The sequence below is a fragment of the Giraffa tippelskirchi genome, chromosome 6, assembly GCF_054371585.1.
Source record: "Giraffa tippelskirchi isolate mGirTip1 chromosome 6, T2T-mGirTip1v1.2.pri, whole genome shotgun sequence".
NCBI lineage: Eukaryota > Metazoa > Chordata > Mammalia > Artiodactyla > Giraffidae > Giraffa > Giraffa tippelskirchi.
In genome coordinates, this window is record NC_137280.1 from 125,718,216 (window position 1) to 125,741,358 (window position 23,143).

At 41.3% G+C, this 23,143-nt stretch overlaps 1 protein-coding gene and 1 non-coding gene across 6 annotated transcripts in view; both read right to left on the reverse strand.

Moving 5' to 3' along the window:
- The window catches only part of DIAPH1 (diaphanous related formin 1), a 112,197-nt gene that overhangs the window by 66,227 nt on the left and 22,827 nt on the right, over positions 1-23,143 (reverse strand). For 3 of the 5 annotated variants that reach the window (XR_014056934.1, XR_014056935.1, XM_081501079.1), the window contains exons 2-16: positions 16,887-17,042; positions 14,438-14,539; positions 13,959-14,089; positions 13,680-13,766; positions 12,807-12,870; positions 10,266-10,405; positions 9,067-9,175; positions 8,497-8,607; positions 8,083-8,201; positions 7,309-7,425; positions 6,728-6,843; positions 6,138-6,202; positions 5,268-5,447; positions 3,762-4,526; positions 2,792-2,906 (exon numbers count right to left, since the gene is read on the reverse strand). Coding sequence is in view for 3 of the 5 variants with exons in the window: in XM_081501079.1 (XP_081357205.1) it covers positions 2,792-2,906; positions 3,762-4,526; positions 5,268-5,447; positions 6,138-6,202; positions 6,728-6,843; positions 7,309-7,425; positions 8,083-8,201; positions 8,497-8,607; positions 9,067-9,175; positions 10,266-10,405; positions 12,807-12,870; positions 13,680-13,766; positions 13,959-14,089; positions 14,438-14,539; positions 16,887-17,042 (2,377 nt within the window). In the remaining 2 variants the exon portion in view is untranslated. Of the gene's footprint in view, positions 1-2,272; positions 2,282-2,791; positions 2,907-3,761; positions 4,527-5,267; positions 5,448-6,137; positions 6,203-6,727; positions 6,844-7,308; positions 7,426-8,082; positions 8,202-8,496; positions 8,608-9,066; positions 9,176-10,265; positions 10,406-12,806; positions 12,871-13,679; positions 13,767-13,958; positions 14,090-14,437; positions 14,540-16,886; positions 17,043-18,037; positions 18,065-23,143 lie in introns of all 5 variants that reach the window. The other 2 variants (XM_081501080.1, XM_081501081.1) reach the window with 2 other exon arrangements.
- TRNAE-UUC (transfer RNA glutamic acid (anticodon UUC)) lies at positions 8,315-8,386 on the reverse strand. Its single transcript has one exon. It is a non-coding gene; the product is annotated as a tRNA-Glu (tRNA).

Sequence of the window (23,143 nt, forward strand, 5' to 3'; positions counted from 1 at the left end):
GTGGTTGATGACAAGTAGGAAAGTTTCATTGCATGGGAGTGTTGCAGATAACTGTTAAGAGTTGGGTAAACTATAAGTACTTGTTTGTGGGAAGATAAATCTCTCCCAGGAATTTCTTAAAGTGATTAAAATTTAGGCTGTTTAGAAAATTGCTCATGTTTTAATAATTTTCAAGACCATCCTCTCTAGTGCTTCCTAATAAAAAAGACTGGGAAATTAAGACAGGGTGACAATTTAACACCTGAAAGTCCTAACTATAAACATACTTAAAGACTAGCTAGAACTGTCCTTCGTCAAAGTAGCAACAAACTATTAATGATGATTATTATTGCATGAAAATCAAAACTGACACTAAATTGACTAATTCATACTTATTCTTTTCAGATTAAGATACAGCTATTTCTAAGAATAATTTAAGGGGGTGAGGAAGCCAAAGCTGTCAGGAAATTAGACTCATCAGTGACTAGAAAGTAGTTTCCAGGACAGAAATTGAGACTAAAGGAACACTGAAAAGTTTGGTTACACTGTTGAAAAATAATAAAAGATGGGATAAGGTCATGCTTAGGTATTGAAAAAACATTATATACCAATTCATAGTGGGAATGTAATGCCGAGGAAAACCACTAAACTGAAGAAAACTCTGCTGCAATCAACAGCAATACATATGTACAGAATAAAAGAAGGATGGTGATGGAGCAGGGAGGAAAAGGGACCCTGTCATTTGCAGTGGCACTCAGGGCAGCTACCAGAAAGAAAAGTGACACTAGAAGCCAATACAGGGATAGATACTGTGAACTTACAAATTAGCAAATTTGATGTTGATTTTCATTGTCAACCAGTCTTTGTTGATATTCTAGAGTAGTATAAGTGGTCCTTATCACAGTGTTTTTAACTAAGAGGGTGGAAGTAATTTTCTGGGCTGAACTTTAGTTCAGAAGGTGATAAATCTTTTAGAGGAAAAGGCAACTTTGCCCTGAATGCCAGGGCAGCAGGACAGGCCTGAGCACTGTGATCTTTGACTCCCAGATACAGACATATACCTAAGGGCTGCCAGCAGCATGGGTTGTTTTGGGCTTTTGTTTTTGTTTTTATTTTGGCCCTGACATGCTTCTTCCCTGGTGGCTCAGACGGGAAAGAATCTGCCTGCAAGGCAGGAGACCTGGGTTCAATCTCTGGGTCAGAAATTTCCCCCAGAGAAGTGAATGGCTACCCACTCCAGTATTCTTGCCTGGAGAATCCCATGGACAGAGGAGCCTGGTGGGCTATAGTCCATGGGGTAGCAAAGAGTTGGACATGACTGAACAATTAACAGAGGTATGCCATGTAGCATGTGAGATGATGCCCCAACCAGTGACCAACCTGGGCCTCTGCAGTGAACGCACCGAATCCTAATCACTAGGCACCAGGGAACTCTCTCCATTAGGTTTCTTATTAGAACAAAGTGCAGCCTTGTCTCATCACATCACTTAAGGAAAAAGGTAGTAACTGTCTTTAAAAATGCTTACTTACTGGTGGAGGGGAATGCTCTGAAGTTGCACTCAATTGTTATCACTAGGAACAAAATAAACCTCTAAATAAACAAAAAAGCTGGTAGAAGATGGAAATACAAAATTATTAGATTCTAAGTGTCATTAGGTACATGACAATATTTTTCAAATACTGCATCCCTCTGGGGAAATAAACTACAATGTCCCATCACAAAACAGCATGAAACCACAAGAATTAGGAAGTGAAGAAAGAAGAGGGCAAAAGAGATCAGCTCTTCTAAAATAAAGGGGAAGATATGAAAGTGAAGATGAAAAGCAAGAATTTATATGAAAAGACAGACCAGAAGTCAGGAGCCTTGGATCTGCTCATACAACCTTTGGCAAGCTACCTAACTAATTAGTCTATGAACACTATGGGACGGATATAATATACACCCTGCCTATCTCATAAGGTTTCTTTGCAGGCTTAACAGGGTAAAATATGTTAAAGGACTTTCAAATTTGTAAAACACAACACAAATGTAAAGTAATAGCATTATTATTTAAGCTGTCCCTCACCTTCCAAAGAAAGAACAAGTATATGGTAGCTTTGACTTGAAATAATTTTCACCCTTGTCAGTTAACATCAGTTACTGGTCCTTCTGGACTCTTAAAAAAAACTAGCAAAAGAGAAATCAGTCCCCAGTTTCTAGCCTTAGTTTTCAAAGAGAAATTCCTTTACATCTGTTTCACTGTTTTCTCTAATAGTCAAGAGACCCAACTACATGGCTTTTCGGTACTCTTACCTTTTGAAGCTGCAGGAGCAAATGGCCAGGAAGGAGAAAGCATCAGATATTGGAAAGAAATGGAAAAAGAAAAGGGATCATGTATGGTTCTCTATTATTGCACAAAACAGTTGCTCAGCCACCTGACCTACTAATACTAAGGACTCTGCTCAACTCTGATCAACTACGTATATAGGTTTGAGGATGGCGCCTTAAAGGCAGTGCCAGAAACCTTTCAAGATGGGCCCAGCCTGAGCCCTGTCATGTTAATCTCACATCCCCACAAGCTACACTGACATAAAATACCTACACGCACAAAAACTGGGGGGCAAAACACCTACATGCAACAGTTCTCTTTGCCAACTCCAGCATCCCCAGAATACAAAACCAAACTTACTTTCTTCCGAATAGGAACCCCAAGCTCTCCTTAGTCCTCAGGGAAGTGAAAGAAATGGGAGACCACCTTGATGAACCTTCTAAGTCCTAGCATGGCCCCTAGTCCTAAGTCTGGCCCTTTGCCAGAAAGAGGAAAGGACTCACTCTTGGTCTGGGCAGAAAAGGTACTGGTAAGTTTGGCGAAAAGTTCACTGTTCTCAAATCGATCCTCCTTCACCTTTATCCAGAAGCAGTCTTGGGAAAGGTCCTCAGCGACAAACTGTAGATACAGGCAGGAGTTAGTTACTAAGCCAAGCTTTGTATTTCCCATCCTAGAAAACTGATGGAGATGCAAAAGCAGCAGCTGGCTGGTTACTGTCAACATCTTACTAGCGTTAAGACTAACCTGGGACACAGAGAACAGTTATACTCTTTGTGGTGGACCAGGAGATGATGATTCCAGCTTGTGTGTTCATTGGTGTTTATTCAGGAACTAGACTTAGATATGCTGCTTATCCTCCTTCTAACCCCAAATCCTCTACTTTTAGAAGCATTAAGGATTTATTTTACATCTTCCCTTGCTTTACATTACATTTTCCCCATCAATGTGGCTAAATGTACCAAATTTGTTTATTTTATGAACAAATCCCTACTTGGTTTCCAAAAGCAAAGGACTGATACAGAATCAAGGGTCTCAAACACACACCATACCTGTGCAATCATATCCTGTGTAACTCATTTACTGGGTGGGTGGAGGTGGTAGGGGGCTGTATCCATAAATTGATGACTTTTGGATCAGTAAAATTATCGGTACCTTGCAGATCAGTGAAATGACTATTATCAAACTGTACGGTATCATGGTACTCATATCCTCAGTGAAAAGGGCAAAAAAAATTAACTGTAGGATAAGTTTAGGTTTTGTAGCATAGTACAGGCTCAAAGAACTCTCCCAAGTGATATCTGGCATGCAGAATATGTCTATTATCTGCTGAATAAACGTATGCATGAGTGGAACTTGAACACACACAAATGTGAACCATAAGAATGGGGAGTCTAACCATGCACAAAACACAAAGTAGGAAGCTGAAGGGTTTTTTTTTAATCTACTGATGAAGAGATGGACAGAAATTCTCACCTTGGACCAGTTTGGCCTCCGGAGCTGCACCTCTGGCTTGTAAAGTTTCTTTGGGGTTAATCCAAATGGCAGAACTGGGGCTGCAGGAACTCCAAAAGGGAGAGGTGGAGGAATTCCAGGGCCTCCAGGAAATGGAGGAGGTGGAGGGATTCCACCAGGAAAAGGGGGAGGGGGAGGTAGCATTCCTGGTCCTCCAGGCAAGGGAGGAGGAGGTGGGGGGATGCCAACACCTCCAGGCAAAGGGGGAGGAGGTGGGGGCATGCCACCACCTCCAGGCAAAGGGGGAGGAGGTGGGGGGATGCCACCACTTCCAGGCAAAGGGGGAGGAGGTGGGGGGATGCCAACACATCCAGGCAAAGGGGGAGGGGGAGGAGGTGGGGGGATGCCACCACCTCCAGGCAAAGGGGGAGGAGGAGGTGGGGGGATGCCACCACTTCCAGGCAAAGGGGGAGGAGGTGGGGGGGGGATGCTAACACCTCCAGGCAAAGGGGGAGGTGGGGGGATGCTAGGACCCCCAAGTGAGGGGCTGAAACTACACCCAGGTAGAGGAGGAGGAGGAGGAGGTGGTGGAGGAGGACTGACCCTGGCCTCAGGAAGAGGGGGTGTGGGGACTGATAAAGGAGGTATAATAGGCCCAGAGTCACCAGGTAAAGGAGGGGCAGGGGGAACAGTAGCACTGCTAGGAGGGGCTACAGCAGTAACTGCAGCAGAGAGAGAAGCCACTTCTTTCTTGGCATCTTCCAGTTCCTTGGACAGCTTGGCGACCTGCAGAAATAACACCAAGAGGAGTATGTCTCACTCTACTTCAGGAACCACTGGAAAGAACCTAAGAAATTACTTGATCCAAACTTCTCATTTTACACATGAAGGGAGTAAAAAGAGTCAGTTGATAGGCTCCACCTAAAGTCACAGAGCTACTTAGTAACAGAGACAAAACTACAATTCAGGTATTCATGTTCTTAGTTCAGTATGCTTTGCATTAAGAAGGCAACTTCAAAGTTTATGTTAAACTCTCCCTTTGATTAGAAAATGCAAAGATCAAGTAAACTAAATATTCTAGTTATATAATTAACATATGTGCTATAAATGTAGTAATATAACCACATAAGTGATCAAGTTATCAGGTATCACAGATCATATAAATATCTATAACTGCAGAGAAAGTATGTAGGCATAGATCTGTCCACAGATGACTAAAGTAAGAGAAAATTAGTAAATAGAACAGTTTATTTAGTATTTACTTCTAAATTTACTAGAATATTTCTAAATTACTAGAAATATCTTTATTTCTGGGTAGTTCTGTGACTCATTTTATTCTTTGTGTTGTTCTGTATTCTCCAAATTGTCTATCTTATGTATTACTGATCCCTAAAACAGTTCATGATTTAAAAAATATGCACCACCTAACTAGATTACCTATTAACAGAGTCCTGCTCTAATACAGGCTCACCCTGAAGCTGCTGATGGCAGCCACAGGTCACTCTGCCTTCCCTGTTTGGACATTACCTCTCCTGTGAGCTGAGACACTTCTGCTTCCAGGTTCTGTTTCTCTGTGGCAATTTTTTGCTTTTCAGAATCCAACGCATCCTTTTCTCCCTGAATATCCTGGAGCTTCTGCTCAAAGTCATTTTCCATCTTTTTCATTTCCACCTGGAGCTCATGTCGAGCTGTTAACTCAGAGTCCAGCTAGAGGAGAAAGAAATCAGGCTCTCCATCTCAGCAAAAGCCCAGTGTTATTCCCCATAATTTACCGTTTTGTGTTAATCCTTGATCTGTTGAGCTCACCGACCCAAGGAATGCCTGGGAAAAAAGGCCACCATGATTTTGACCTTAAAATCAAGGTGAAAGGAGGGGGAAGCCAGGAATTATTTCCATAGACTAACTATACTTGGGAGTGATTTTAAAAAAAAGCCGCCACCACCAAGATTTTAAGGACATTTAACCAGGACAGCTAAAGTGCACAATCCCAACATCTCAAGGATCAAAAAGTTATCAACGATAGGAGTCCTTAATCAAAGAGAAAAAGAATTCAGACATATTGCAGTTCCTATTATTCTATGGCTAAGAGGCCTGAGACATTAAGCAAACCCAAGTGCTGACAACACTATATGAGAGTGCCATCTGTCTTCCTCCTGCTCGGGGGCCCATGAACTGTGCAAACTCACAACTGACCAGTTCCTCATGATCACATCTGTATCATGATCACATTTTCTCCACTGAATAACCTACACCAGAAAGGTTGCCCCAAGGAACTGCTATTGTGTGCTGAACACTTCCAAAATATCATGGGTAACTGTGTCACATGTTGGAAAAATCAAAACCCTTAAACAAAGAAAGAAAGACATAGCTCAATTATTTTTGATCTTTCATACATACCTTTTTTTCCAGCTCTGTAGCTTTGGCTTCTGATTTCTCCACCTTTGTTTTATCAATCATTTGGTCTAAAAACAAGGCAAAAAGTCAGGAAGCCAAGTTCCCGATTCTCCTCTGTCCCTCTCACTAAGCCCTTCCATATAAACAAAAGGAGCAAAGACTGCCCTTTGGTTATTTTTCTTATCCTTCTTAATGTTCTGTATGAGACAAAGAAATGGAACTTTCAGCTAAGTTCAACAGATAACTTCTGAGTGCCTGTTACACAGTACGGCCACCATGCTGGGTGGCACAGACAATGCCTACAAGTAGTACTTATGAATCTCTGGGACCAGCACGAGTTAGAGACAATACCTGAAGTCCCTTCAGAAGGTGGGGAGGTTTATCAGAAGGGATAAATTTTTAGAATTTTGTGGAAATAAACTAAAGGCCTGTATATTCTTAGCATAGATATTGTTATATCACCTAAGAAAGAGTGAAAATGGAAATACCCATGGGCTAGAAAAGTACCTTCTCTGAAATCTTCACTGAAAGAAAGATGGAAAATGAAAGACGGAAGCAATGTTTTACGAAACCAAATAGATGAATACACTTACCGATCAGTCCCTCAATATCAATCTGGAGGTGCCGGCACTTGAAGTCAGGATCAGCCCCGTTCTTATGCAGAACTATCTGAGAAATACATTCTTCAATCAACTTATAGTACTGCGGTCTACAGAAGAAACAAAACAAGGTTATTAATGGAAAACCAAAATATAATTTTGGTATTCAAGATCATGAAAGGTAAATTGCTTCAACAATAGAAGGATCCAAGGATAAATGTTCTGGAAAAGACCTTTTCATAAAATTAACAGAGTACTGCTGCCATGCTAAGAAATTCCCCTCTTCCGCATCAGCTATGCACATCTACTTCAGAGAGTCAAAACTTCTTGCCATCTGTCTCCCAGTGCAAAACCTTTTCCATCTAAAATTCAAGCTAGACCCTGCCTGTGACAGACGGTACTACTGCTCAATCTCTACTCTATGGCTTGAATCTCATGTTGCAACATGAAAGAACTTTATACTGCTGCCTTCCTTGGCTATTGCCTTCACCCCACTGTGAAAGAGGGCAGTTCACTTGGATTTTGCTCTCTCCATTTAGGTTCAGATTACTCTTCCCAAAGGTATACCATCTCACCTGGCCTCATAGTCATTTCGGACTAAAAGTAAGTGCTGCAGGATGGACAGGAAGTGCTGCTCTGCCTTTGAATCCTTCACTGTGTTTAAGAGAATCTGGAAGACTTCACTGAAGTCAGTGGAAAAGAAGAAGAGGCTAAGGAAAGCATATACTTAGAAAATATGTTTGCCAGGTTGCTCGACAGCTCTCGTGAAAAGGAGCAAGATGCCACTTCTATTCTAACAGATGTTCTTCCTATATACTCTGCCCTAAACTTTAAGCCTTGTAAGCTTCCTTTGGCCAGAGGACCAGTGAGTCAGTGGTACTATACACAGAGACAAAATGCCTAGTACTTGGCTTGAAAATTGAGCAACAGACAGAAAGAAAAAGCTAACCTCAGAGTCACTTGTGGAAAATATCGACAGGTAACCAAATTATTCCCCATATCAGTCTCAGGGGCACATACAAGTTACAGCCCTATTCCCTGACTTGTCCATGTCTTTCCAAAACCAGTTCCACATCTTAATAAGCTAAGCTGTTGTGTTCTAGAAGATCTATACTAACTATGATGGCTGCTTCCATGCTGAGCAACCCTCAGATAACCTTTCCCAACTTCTCTAGTCCATGCTGAGGTAAATAAATCCATAGCAATCAAAAGACAGCTGCCTTATTTACAAAGAAGACAGGACTAATGCCCTCTTCTGATCATCAACTCCACACCATTCCATACAGGGATCTATAACTGAACACAACCAAATGTCTTTTCTGTCTTCAACCCAGTCAATAAAAGGATATTCCATCTCCATTCGAATGTCATCCAGCCGTCCCTTCAGGTCATAGGAATCTTCTTCTCCTTGTTCATCAAATACATTAAGCTGCACTCTCATATCATCATTTTCAATCTCTCGAAGGTCCTGTCAACGTCAGAAGTATAGGTCAGGAAATCCAAAAGTGCCTGATGCTGGCTAGAAACCCAAACCTTTCATCCTGTTTTTTTGGTTTGGCCACACTGCATGACCTGCCGTGGTTCCCCAACCGGGAACTGAACCCAGGCCACAGCAGTGAAAGTGCTGAATCCTAACCACTAGACCACCAGGGAACTCCCTCGACCTGGTTTTTAAACTGAAAATGGAAGTTATCCCAGGGATAGTGGGGCTATAGGAAGAGGAGGAACCAGCCAAGCCTTTCTAATGAAGAGCTGCCTCTCACCTGCAACACTTGGTGCAGCCCCAAGCGCATCAGTTCACTTCGGATGTGAACTCGGAAGTCAAGTTCTTCAGCTGGTGTGATGAGAGCATTGATGAGCTGTAGGCATCCCACCTAAGATAAGAAAATTCAGCGGCTGTGTCAATGTTAACTCCTAGAGATCAAGATCCATTCTCTTTACACGCATTCTGAGGCCCCCAAATATAACCTTGAAGATGCAATACAAAAACGACAAGAGTGATTTTCTGTTACAGCAAAATAACCTGGTTTAAACACAGGTCCAGAGACCTCAGAGGTCTAAAGAATTCCGGGGATTTGAAAGTGTAATTTGTTCTATGCCTTGGTTTTCCTAGCTTGTAAATAAATACCATGCCTTTTTTCCACCTCGTAATGAGGAAAACAGTTCTTTCTCTGCTTTCTAGAGAGAAGAGTAACCATTTTCCCTTCAGAAAGAACTCTGAAATATAAAATACATTGTCGGTAACCATTCCATGTGTTCTTTTAAAAGGTCAAATGAACTTCAGTCTTTGTATCCTGAATTCTACTTGTAGGACGTTTCACAGGTATACATGCCTTGAGAGCAATGGAGGTCCCACTTTTTAATCCATCCAGCAGTGGCTGAAAACGTTCCACCTCATCCATTTCAGCTCTTTCTGTCATCGCCTCCAAAACCCTTTCATTCCTGCCCAAGAGTGAGGAAAGGGAGAGAACTGGTCAGGTGCTCTGGTCAGGTAGATTACACAGGGGTGCGGATCAGTTAGGAAACAGACAATATCAACATTCTGGATTTCTCGTATTCTTCTTCTTTTCATATAGAGCAGAGGCCAGATCACCAGGAAACTAAGGACCATCTCTTCAGAAAAATGCACTCCCTAAAAATCCAGCCCTAGACTCCTATCCATATTTACCAAATTAAGACCCCTGTTCTAGGGCATATAAATTGGACAACTCTGGGAGAGGCATTTAACAGTACCAATTTTTAATGCTGGTAACATTGGCCTACTCCTAGAAAATCTACCCAACATAACTACATAAATATGCAATAACATATATATATTGTACAAGGAATACATGTATGTGTGCTCAGTCATGTCGAACTCTTTGCAGTCCCATGGACTGCAGCCCACCAGGCTCCTCCATCCATGGAATTTTCCAGGCAAGAATACTGGAGCAGGTTGCCATTTCCTACTCCAGGGGATCTTCCCGAACCAGGGGGAAGTGTCTCTAGCATCTCCTCATTGGCAGGTGGATTCTTTACCACTAGCACCACCTTTCCTTACTTCTAAGATACCATCTTTTGGAGTGGCAGGTCTGTTATAACTTAGTGTATTTGTCTACGCTAGAAAATGATCCATAAGACTGCACCACACCATCAACAGTGGTCACCTCTGCAGAATAGGGTTTGCCAAAGGGATGACATTGTTGAATTGTACTTCATATATTTCTGTGTTGTGCAGATTTTTAAAATAACCTTGTGTTACTTCTGAATTTTAAAAAATGTAAAAAGAAACTCCTGTCCTAGACAATACGACCTTACTGGAGATCCAGGAGGCATTCTGCTGTACCTTTGATAACCAGCAGTACGTGCAGAACAGCCTCTGTCTCTTAACCAAAAACGTTCTTAAATATTAAGATTCACAGTATTCACGTAATAAATATAGTCTAACCTAGTATTTAAGAGTAAGTGGACACCCAAGCAACTCAATATTCCTCAAGACTAAGGAAGATGATAAAAAAGAAAACAGAAAAGAGAAATCATTCCAGCCACATACATGTCCTCTGGCTGCGGCAGGATACAGAGAGCAGACAGCAGCTTAGCAGCATCAATCATCATGTTGGGAACAGCAGGATCCATGGCTCTGACCAGCAGCAAAATTCCTTCTTCTGTCTCCAACATGGTCTTGATTCCAAACTGGGAGGACCAAAACAGAAAAGGGAGGCTTAAAGATGAGAGCACCTAACCAGGGACAAGTTTACGAGTTGTTATGGGTTGGATGGTGTTCCTCCCAAAATCCTAGTACCTAAGTATCCTAGTATATTGAAGCCCTAACCCCTAGTACCTGAGATTGTAATCTTATTTGGAAACAGGGTCACAGGCAGATGTAGTCAGTTAGATTACCACTAGGTCAGACTAGAGTAGGGTGGGTCCTTAACCCAATATAACTGTTGTCTTTATAAAAAGAGGAAATGTAGGCAAACAGGGAGAACACCATGTGAACTCAAAGACAGAGATTGGGTGATGCATATACAAGTCAAGGAATCTCAAAGGTTGTCAGCAAGACACCAGAAGCTAGGAGAGAAGCACGGGACACACCCTCCCTCGCAGCCTTCAGAAGGAACCAATCCTGTTGACACCGTGATCTTGGACTTACAGCCTTTAGAGTTGTGAGGTAAATAAACTTCTGTTGTTTAAGACACGTGGTTTGTAGTATTGTGTTCTAGCAACCCTAGCAAACTAATACACGATAGAACACGCTTCCCAAAATAGCTAAACAGAAATGAGCATAGAAAAAATAATTTTCTAGCAGATATAACTAGTAATACTCAAAATTCGCCAAGCCAGGCTTCAACAATATGTGAACCATGAACTAACAGATGTTCAAGCTGGTTTTAGAAAAGGCAGAGGAACCAGAGATCAAACTGCCAACATCCACTGGATCACTGAAAGCGCAAGAGAGTTCCAAAAAAACATCTATTTCTGCTTTATTGACTATGCCAAAGCCTTTGACTGTGTTGATCACAATAAACTGTGGAAAATTCTTAAAGAGATGGGAATACCAGACCATCTGACCTGTCTCTTGAGAAATCTGTATGCAGGTCAGGAAGCAATAGTTAAAACCGGACATGGAACAACAGTCTGGTTCCAAATAGGAAAAGGAGTACGTCACGGTTGTATATTGTCACCCTGCTTATTTAACTTATATGCAGAGGACATCATGAGAAACACTGGGCTGGAGGAAGCACAAGCTGGAATCAAGATGGCAAGGAGAAAAATCAATAACCTCGGATATGCAGATGACAGCACCCTTACGGCAGAAAGCGAAGAAGAACTAAAGAGCCTCTTGATGAAAGTGAAAGAGGAGAGTGAAAAAGTTGGCTTAAAGCTCGACATTCAGAAAACTAAGATCATGGCATCTGGTCCCATCACTTCATGGCAAATACATGGGAAAACAGTGGAAACAGTGGCAGACTTTATTTTGGGGGGCTCCAAAATCACTGCAGATGGTGACTGCAGCCATGAAATAAAAAGACGCTTACTCCTTGGAAGAAAAGTTATGACCGACCTAGACAGCATATTAAAAAGCAGAGACATTACTTTGCCAACAAAGGTCCGTCTAGTCAAGGGTATGGTTTTTCCAGTAGTCACGTATGGATGTGAGAGTTGGACTATAAAGAAAGCTGAGCAGTGAAGAATTGATGCTTTTGAACTGTGGTGTTGGAGAAGACTCTTTAGAGTCCCTTGGACTGCAAGGAGATCCAACCAATCCATCCTAAAGGAAATCAGTCCTGAATGTCCATTGGAAGGACTGATGTTGAAGCTGAAACTCCAATACTTTGGCCACCTGATGTGAAGAGCTGACTCATTTGAAAAGATCCTGATGCTGGGAAAGATTGAGGGCAGGAGGGGAAGGGGACAACAGAGGATGAGATGGTTGGATGGCATCACCGACTCAACGGACATGAGTTTGAGTAAACTCCAGGAGTTGGTGACGGACAGGGAAGTGCTGCAGTCCATGGGGTCGCAAAGAGTCAGACACGACTGAGCAACTGAACTGAACTGAGCAGACACAACAGAATTCTATGTCTTCCAATAATAAAAACTGACTCTTACGTTTCTTTTTCAACGCCCCCACAAGCCAATGGACTAATTATAATAAAATTAAACAGTCAGGAAGACAGATTTGCACTCAGGAACAAATCATTGAAGGCTCCCTAGGTTTAAATACTAAACAGACAGAAAAAAAAAAAGAAAGGAAATATTCTACAGTAGGTACATACAGGGGACAAAACAATAAAGCAGAGAATAAAGTAAGCCTTCCAAAAATTTATAACTGCAGGTCAGGAAGTCCAATAATTAACAAAAATATAAACAGAAGAAGAAAAGTAAGCCTTTCCCCTGAAATAGACATTACAATTGAGGAAAAAGATACATAACAGTATGTGTATGTGGTAATCAAAAGTTATTATACTAAAAGGGAAAGCTAGAAGCCTTGAACCTTGCATTTCTAGGTCCTTCTTTTTTGAGTTTGCCAATAGAAGAGCAAGAACAAGGGTCATGATGGGAGTCAGAATGAGAATGGGAACAATCTTACCTTGTTATTCATAAAAGCTTTCAAGCAGCGAATGATCTCATGCTTGTTACGGCTGTCATAGCCTCTGGGTGTAGAAGACATAATTAGTGAAGTCCCTTTGTTCTACACCTCTCTCCCACTGACTTTTCAATTATAAACAAGGGTCTTTTAAACACTCCCAACTAGTAGCTGAGTAAATTCTAGCACATAGCACTTTGTCCTGAAATACTGGCAAAAAGAGATAGCTGAAGAAAAGAACCACTGGCTAATCCTCTCATTAACCAAGAATTTAGTATTATATTAAAATCTCCCCTTTAATGCCTAGTAGGCTCCTAAGGGCTAAATTCTATCACAATAGCCTCCTATCTATTACTGCTTGCCTCATCTACACCAAAGGTTTCAAGTCTGTACTTTTAGGAGGCACAGGACCTATGTTTTGCTTTGGAAAGATCCCAGAAGTAGAGAAACCATACTGGATCAGGTTGGCTTCAAGAAAGCCTAACCTAAGTCAGTGCAAGAATTATTTCAACCCTGAAGACTTATCATAAAGTTAGTCTCAAATCGATCACACGTATTTCCAAATGAGATATGACCCAGACCAGATCACGGGAGAGCTTTGGACTAATCAGACCCCATTTCCAGACTGGATAAGAACCTGTGTTGGGAGACTCACAATCATATGTGGTATATACTGAGAAATTTAAGTTCCTCTTCCTTTTCCTGTACCTATAATCATTATTCATCCTCTAGTCACCCCCATGATAAACCCCATTCTCAGCTAACATATAATGTCCTAATCCTAACTTTACATTTATGCCATTTCCTCCTTTACAGCAAACAGCCAAGTCCTCTACTACCCTACACCTAGAAGATGGATGACTTGGAAGTCCTCACCCAGCAGCCTCCTCCTTCTCATCATGAAGTCGTTTAAGGATGTCCAATAAGGAGGCCAGGCCCTCAGCACCAAATGTTTGGACCCAACTGTAAGGAACAGACAAAGACAATGCAATATCAAATGAATATATTCTTATCCACCAAAGTAAAGTGTATCCTGGCAACTTCTTACTCCCAATCCAGAACATTCTCATACTTCCCTGACTCCTCAGATCTCTAATCCCCACCAGTGAATTCTACAATGGGCTCTTACTCCTGTTTCCACCTGAGAATCCTCACCTGACAGGGTTGTTGTTGAGGGAGACACGAAGGGACTCCAGGCAGCTGAGCAGAGGCATATCCCGCAAGCCTGACCTCAACTCCTGAATGTACATCATGGCTGACCTAGAGCTCTCCTTCTGGCTCATGCCCTGGAAAGAAGCAAATAGAGGTCAGTAAACACCGGACTCAGTCATAAATTGGACTAGTATTAGTTAATACCATTTAAACAGTATGAGGGCAGACACCCATCGTACATACCGCAGAACCATGAGACTCAGAATTTCCTTCCCATTACTCATACATACTTTATGATGATTGAATTAGGCAAAAGTATATAAGAAAAGTAACTCAAATGAGGGTAAAAAATGCGTAAGTTTATATAAAAGAATGAAATACAACTGACGTGGACATAAAATGTTCTATGAAAGTAGCAAAAGAAACATGGCCAAGATAAGGGCACAGTCTCCCACGTCACGGGTACGCGCCCCAGGACTCACAGCCTTGGAGGTGTGCAAGTACTGGGACACCATCTCTCTCTTGATGATAATGTCCTTCTCCCTCAGAGGTTGCTGTTTCTCCTCGTTCAGGTTCATATCCAGCTAGTAGCAGGAAAAAAAGGGGGAAAATTGCTTTGAATTCCTTACAAGTTTGAGTGTTTAATATTTAGTATACTTAGTGAAGAGATGAACACACTAAATGCTTACTGAATAAAGAAATTTTCCTGACCCATAGAGACTTAAGCTATTACAGATGATGGGAGTTCCTTAGGGATAAATATGGTTAATATTTTAGTATCAATCCCAACAGATATTTTTATATACATACACTTAAATTTTCTAACAAAAATGGACTCTCAATACAGAGGGAAAACTTACTTTGTATTACTGATAGAAAAGCAAACATAGCATTAATATTTTCTGCACTTGGGATGGACTTTAGTAATTTCTTCAGGCTGAAGCACTGGACCACTGGCACCATTCAAACACCAGCAAAATCTGTGCCACTCTAGGCCTAAACACCCATTACTCCTGGTTAACTAAGTTCCTGGACAAACTCCTTCATGAAGAACAAACTGGAAACTGACAAATTCCCTCAACAGACATAATCTGGAGTGTGTTACCAGGAAAAAGGCTCTGCTTGAGCCTGTTACATATGAAACCATCTGTCTGAGCCTCCTATCTCCGTGAGCAGAAGTTCAACCCTAACAAGTCCAGAATATTATTTAAAATGGGGATGTACAGGAGGAAAAAGTGGAAATATTCAATTTCTTCTCCATGTGTATGTGTGTGATGTGTGAAGGAATCACCACCACCAAACCATAATAGTAACCTGACTTTTTTCTGACTCAATGTCTGGTGCTTTCTTCCTCCTTTTACAGATAAACTGAACAGAAGTTTCAAAATAGTGACCCTGAGGCTGAATCAGACCCAAAGATGAAGTATGCTTTGTCTTCTAAAAATTTCAACATTTTAAATTTGAGAGACTTCATAAAAAATATGAATTTCTAGCACCAAGGGATACAGTTAGCAAATTTAAGATTACAGAAAACTCTAAAAGTCAAACAGCTTCTTCAACAAACTTTTGGACCCTATCTGGAATCGTGACTTGAATAAACAAAAAAATTTTTTTAATGACCTTATTAGGGAAATCTGAATGCTGGCTATTTGTTTTTTAAAAAACAATTTTTTTGTTTTTTTTAAAACCTACAGATTTCTGGCTTCTTGAAAAAACAGAAACACCTGGCACTACTGGGCTAGCATTCCCAACAGGAATGCTACAAAACCTGGAAGTGAACTGTGGCTGGCTTTTAACAAAAATGCCAAAAGTTCTTCATTTTACTGCAGTCTTTTTTCCTTTTTATCATATCTTATGTAGCCCTTAACTATTTATGCTATCTCCCCTGGCCCTGAAGACATCTAAATTTGCAATCCAAAGCCCCTAAGAGACTGTCGTGAAAGATCATACTCTTAGACTCTTAATACACTTGGATTATTATGAGACAAACTGAAAGCTTCAGTGAAAAGTGATAATAGTAGTACTGGTTGAGGGTTTACTACCACGGGTACCAACCAGGCCCTGTATTAAGGGTTTTAAACCCATGCTTTTAACTTAGTTAGACTCGCCACTAGTCTTTAATTGAAGCTGAGATTGTAAATCCAAGTTAATCCATAGGTCTCATGAAACCATATAAGCATGTACTCAAAACTTTGCAACACTTAGCACTAGTGTACATTCACTGAGTGATTCACTCAGTAGTCCTCACTGAAGGCAGTGAAGTCAGTGTCATCCACGCACAGTTTACTACTGAACTGACCTCAGCCCCAGTCTTTAAAGGTCTTCTAGCAGCAGCAGCAGTGATTATAGTATCAGAACTCTCTTTCCAGATTTACCACTAAACAGAAGACCTTGGACAAATGACACCTTTCCGCGTCTCCAAAGTTTCTTCTTTGTAGAGATTTTGTTGTGAATGTTTTAAATCTTTATCTACTCTGGCTGTCATCACACTACCACGTGAGTTGGCCCACTCACTCTATATCTTTGTGGCTTAAGTGCTGCTGGGCTAAAGGAGACTAACAAGGTGGTCAGTGATCAGATATTTCTAAGCCTAATTCACAGATTCCAATCTACAGACTGATGCCTGTATATTTAGTCCCTTCATTAATGGAGCTGCTATTAAGTTCTCTATTAAACCTAGAGGGTTTTTTTTGTAATTAAGGGCTAGTTAAGGAGGGCTGTGCATGAAAAAGGGCCCATCATGCCCATAAATGGAGAAGGAAATGGCAACCCACTCCAGTATTCTTGCCTGGGAAATCCCATAGAGAGAGAAGCCTGGCAGGTACAGTCCAGGAGGTCTCAAAGAGTCAGACACAACTTAGTGACTAAACAACAGACATGCCCATTAAAGCATTTTCAAGAAGATGCAACGTTTTGAGGTGGGGAACTTACCAGCATCTGTTCAAAGAGTACTAGAACTTGCTCATCTGAAACATCTTGCAATGACTGTGCTGTGGGATCATCCCCATAAAATGCAGAAGAATTTCTATGAGCAGAATTGGGTTTTTCTTTCTCCTTCTTACTTCTCATACTGGTGAATCTCTCCAGCTGAGAAAAAGAAAAAAGTATTAGTAGTGATCCATTTTTATCTACACAACAAACCATACCTCAAATAGCCTCTAACCTCTTATACACCCATGGTTCCTTTGGTTTGTGGGCAGTTCCAAGGCTCTTCTGACATGAAAAAGAGAAACCAATCTTTCCTGTATCTAATTTACTACACTGACTTGGTACTCTCACCTTCATCCCAAGATAAGGGGAATGAAACACTAAAATTTGGAACCTGTCTAAAAAAAGAGAGCTTTGCTCTTTAGCTCCTCTGCCATTTCTAAGCCCTCGAGCAACACAGAACCGAAAGCACTCCATATGCAGAGTGCTCAGTAAAATCCCCTCTGTTTCCCTCATAACTGTGGCCAGATCCTCAGAGGACCTCTCCTTTCGAGAGCTAAGTCTGATCATGATTTTGATATAAGTTATATACAAGAAACAAGGAAATGCCTTAAAACCAGGGAACCATTGTTATTTCTTTCTTCTGTACACCCCATAGCACTTGTGTTAATGCAAGCAGCAAACGTTCAAAATATATTCTCTAAAATCCTCTTTGCAAAGAATATAATCTATTGTACTTCAGGGCTATATATGCCATCTCTCTGTCAACCAATCTCAACCATTCCTCAAACCACAAGGACAGGTGTTCAATTCAAAAAGAGCTACCGATAAACTGCAGCTTATCGGCACTACCTGTTTGAAAATAACAGTTAGTATCTGAAAGCATTCTGGGGCTTCCAATGATATGAGTGGCATCCAGACAGCAAGTCAGCTCGGAGTTTAAAGAACAAGCCTAACCTTGGAAGTCAGTGAATATGCCAGGGAAATGCATGCAATAAATCAAACAGAGCCAAGAGTTAGTGAAAAGCTTTGGGAGGACCTGAGAGTAGAACCCATATCACATTTATAAGTTACAGAAAGTCAAGGTTATTGCAACTGGCAAATACCCGAGTGTAGGAAATGAGCCATGCACGTGCTGAACAAAATTTCCTTACCTCATCTGCCATGAGTCTCTTCAGAGTCTAGGAACAGGAAAAAGGAAGGAGAAGAGAGGGAAGAGAGATCAGTGAAATGCCAGGAAATTTCCTAAACACCAGATGGATTGGGAAAAAAAAGAGGAGAAAGCAAGTTGAAAGGATCTAGGCTCCTTCCCACAAGCTAGATTTCTGCCATACTCCTTAGCACATTCCCTTAGGTAAGGGGCAGGAGGAGTTTTAAGGTCAATAACATATAATAATCCTTTGGGGGAAAAGAGGTGGAGAACTAAAAAAACTCTAAATCAGATGACCAATAAACCTATGAAATGTCTTCAACTTCATTAGTAAACAAGGAAATGCAGACCAAAACCACAACAAGATTATCATTTTACACTCAAGACTGGCAAAAAATTTTCACGTGTGTCTAGTCACAGAGCAGCAGGAGATCTCATACATTGTTGGTGTAATGTAAATTGTTATGGCCACTTTGGAAAACAGAATCTAGTGAAGTGAAAATATGCAGATATATCACAACTCAACACCACAATTTCTATAAATCTACCTTCCCTTCAGAAACTTGCACTTCCATAGCAGGCTGAGTATAACAAGAATGTTCACAGTAACACTGTAATATCTAAAACAGAGGACAATCCAAACAGCCATCTGGAGTAGAATGGGTAAACTGGTATAACAGTACAGTGGAAAATAATTACGTGAAGAAAGTGAATGAACGTATAGCTACTCACGAATATAAAAGTGAATGTATATTATCTAGGATGTACAATTATAAAGAGAATGATTACCACAAATGGCAAAACAGTGGTTACCTGGGGTGGGTGGAAGAATAATGATTGTAGAAAGGGATGGGGGCTTCAGGGGTGCTTACAATATTTTATTTCTTGATATGGATGATGGATACATGGATATTCCTTGATATGGATGATGGATACATGGATATTCTGTTTATAACTTTTCTGTATGTTTTATATTCTCTTCTCTTCTGTATATGTGCTATACTTTACCCAAAAAAGTCTGATTCAAGCAGACACAGGAAAGCAGGAATTTTTCATTCTAATACTTAGTTTTAAACCAGGGATTTCCCTGGAGGTCCAGTGGTTAAGACTCTGCCTTCCAATGCAGGGGACATGGGTTCAATCCCTGGTTGGTGACTAAGATGCCGCATGCCATGGAGTGTGGCCAAAAACATTTTTTTAATCTTATTTTTTCTGTAGAGTATAGTAAATGCCTCTTGACTAACATTCTTCAACTAATGAAAAACTATTTCTGACACTGCCACAAAACTATTCTACTAACCTTTTTACAGACAAGAAAAATCTATGTCATTATGCTCATGTGGCCGATGTCAAGAGTTCAGTTAAATCCCATGTCAACTATGAATTTTAACTTTGCCCTCCACAGTCCAGAGGAGGTCAACCTCCTGCCGATGGAATGCTAATCACTCACCCGAAACTCTAAGTTTGCTCAGTGTCCATGGGATCTGAAGCTACCTTGCGTGTGTGCTGCTCACTGGGCAGCCAAGGCAGAAGGACCACGAGGCCGAGAGGGCAACACCAGGGAGGCTCACAGCTCCTTCTGTCATGGCTCTGGGTCGCCTGACACAGAGGTGAGACAAGCCACACCAAGGGTGCGTGTTTACAGTCAGGCTGCCACTACCAAGGTTACACTTACTTGCTCCTAGAGCAAGTGCTTCCAGTTCAGAACCTTGTCCTCCAAACTCAAAATGTTCTGTCAGAACCAAACAACAACCCAAACAATTCTGGGGTGGATATAACATAGATAACAGAACCTGGGTCTAATGAATCAGTGCCAGCTGGACTCTTCATAGCTGCAGGTTAAGTTAAAGAACAGGAAACCAGCAACTTGTTTTTTCTGCTTGCAGACTCTTATTTCTCTTCCCTCCATCCTAGTGGTATGATCTGTCGTTTGACTTACTGTAATAGCCTCCTAACTCATGTCCCTTCCTTCACTCCCATCTGCCCAACACAAAATCCACACTCTATACTAAATCCAAAAGGAACTGTTCTAAAATGCCGAGCTGTCTGGGTTATTTCCCTTTCAAAACCCTGCAATAGTTCCCTACTGCCCTTGGGTTAAGATCCGAATTCCTTAGCATGGCATAGGACACTTCTGACTTCTTTGTCTTGACTCATCTCTCAACAAGCCCTCTACCTCAAACCCTATCTTCTGGGCATTCTGAACTTGTTGCAAGTCCACAGACAGATCACACTGTCTCACCACCACAGACCTTCTCTAGGTTGCTGCTTCCCTCAGCCGAGACTGTGCTTTCAAGGCTAGCTCCAACAGGCCCTACAGGATGACACCTCCTCTAATTGGACAGGTACCTCTCCTTGTGTTTCTGCAGAAATAGGTACTTGCCCACCTCACAGCACTACAAGTGGATTACAACTGTATTTTGACTGTCTGTCTCCTCTAGCTATTTCCAGACTAAGTTCCTTTGGGGCAGAGCCATTGTATCTCCTATGAACAAATACCATAATTTGAGGCTGCTCTCCTGAAATACCGATCCCTGGAGACTTATTCCACCTTTTCATTGCATCAGTGAAGAAACTGAAGCCCAGACAGATGGAGTAAATCACTAAGGTCATATAAGGGCAAGCTGGGTATGGAACTCTGGTCTCCAGATAGCCCTAAACCTTTGCATTCCCCAAATTCTTGTCTTGTTCCCACTTAATGCCCACTAACTGTTGCTTTTAGACATACAAAAGTAAACATCTGTTTTCTTAAAAAGGAAGAAACCAGTATCCTTAGCTTTCCTTGGTGCATCATTAGAAACAGATTAATTCCTTTATAAAAAGTATCCATGTTTTAGTGCTTGATTTGAGTAAGGACAGCAAAACTGATCCATGTATTTTCTCAACTACTTCCAACAGAGGGCAGCATCTACCAGCAAAGTGAATCACAGTACAGGCAAAATTCTGTTTCAGAATCCAAAAGAACACACAAACTGTAAGCTCAGTTCTATTACTGAAATGAAACCTGCTGCTACAGTATATTGAGGGTGTATTAATTTACTTATTTAATGCTACATGTGTTTTCCTTGAGGAAACTGTAAGCTCTATGAGGTTTTTTTCCTAATTGTATCATTAACTGTTTTGTAAATTTTCTAAAATACATAACATGCTTTGTGGATTCTCTGAGATAGGTAACAAGAGGTTCCTCTCATGAAAAGTAAGAATGACTAAAAACAGTGGAGTCCTGGAAGATAAATGCTACTGGACCTGTATTTATGCATTATGCCCCAGAAGTTCAAGCTTTTTGATGATCTCTAATGATCCCACCTATCTCTATATGCCTCTATGCTCATCTTTTCCCTTGTTTGCTATCAATTATTTTCTGCCCTCAAACTACAAACTCTTAACTGCACTAAATACTTCATCTTCCTGTCCCTGCTACCGAGTCTTCTACTGAAGCAATATACTAAAACCTCTGACTACAAATACAGATACTGAAGGGAGCGTAAACACAGAATGAAAAATTTTTAACATATCAAAATCTGCTCATGAATACAAATTAATAGGGACATCCAGGTAAAAGACAGTAAACTGAATTAAATTTCCCCCCTTTTTGAAATCTTTCTACATCTACAGAAAAGGAATTTTTAGGAAAAAAAAAAAAAGGAAGGAGCTTACAAGGTTGGGAAGAACAAGAAAAGCGTAATTATAACCAACTTTTGAAGCTGAGACTAAGACTCAACAGATTAAGAAAAATGAGCCCTAAACCTGAAGAAGGAAAAGCTAATAATTATCCAGACTTAAGAATCCTCAACAGGCTCAGGAATTAGCAGCACCAGGTATAATACTTACAGAAATGAGCAGCTGGAGGAGAGGGAGGCCAAAAATAAGATTGGTTTGAAGGCTGTTTAAGAAGCAGTTACATAGCTCAGTTGGTAAAGAATCCGCCTGCAGTGCAGGAGAAGCCGGTTTGATTCCTGGGTCGGGAAGATCCGCTGGAGAAGGGATAGGCTACCCACTCCAGTATTCTTGGGCTTCCCTTGTGGCTCAGCTGGTAAAGAATCCGCCTGAAATGCGGGAGACCTGGATTTGATCCCTGGGTTGGGAAGATCTCCTGGAGAAGGGAAAGGCTACCCACTCCAGTATTCTGGCCTGGAGAATTCCATGGACTGTATTGTCCATGGGGTCACAAAGAGTCAGACACGACTGAGCGACTTTCACTTTTCACTTAAAGAAGCAGTTGGACTGTAGATCCTCCCGTTATCCCCAAAGCCCCTCCCCTCATGCCATCAGGAGACTATCCTACCTTACTCCAACATAAATCTGGAAATTTATTCTTAGAAGAGGGTAAAACACAGATCTCTGGCTTGGGGGATGCCAGGCACAGTTGTGGGCAAAAATCCTATACCAAAAAGACAAGTAAGTTAATCTATGTGTACTGTATATGCTGAGACACCCAGCACACCTTCCCCTTTCTAGTTTCTCAGGACTCCAGAACCTCAAAATCCTTACCCTTGAGCCAGAAGGTTGGAAGAGCCAGAAGGTTGGAAAAGCCTTCTCTGCGGAACTGAAAAACCACCTTAAACTACTGACATAGTCCAAGCAGGTCATCGTAGAGCTATGTAGTCCAATACGGTAGCTACCAGCCACAAGTAACTACTAAGCATTTATTTTTAATTGGAGGATAATTACTTTACAATATTGTGGTGATTTCTGTCATACATAAACATGAATCAGCCATAGGTATACATATGTCTCTCCCTCTTGAACCTTCTTCCCATCTCCCTTCCCATCCCACCCCTCTAGGTTGTCACAGAGCACTAGCTTTGGATTCCCTGCTTCATCCAGCAAACTCCCACTGGCTATTTATTTTATATATGGTGCTGTATGTTTCAATGTTTCCCTGGTGGCTCAGATGGAAAAGAATCTCCCTGCAATGTGGCAGACCTGGGTTTGATCTGCCCAAAAGTGGTTTGGAACGATCTCCTGGAGAAGGGAATAGCCTGGAGAAGTCCATGGGGTCGCAAAGAGTAAGACACGACTGAGAGAACGAACATTCCCACCAACACTGCAAGAGGGTTCCCTTTTCTCCACACCCTCTCCAGCATTTATTGCTTGTAGATTTTTTGAT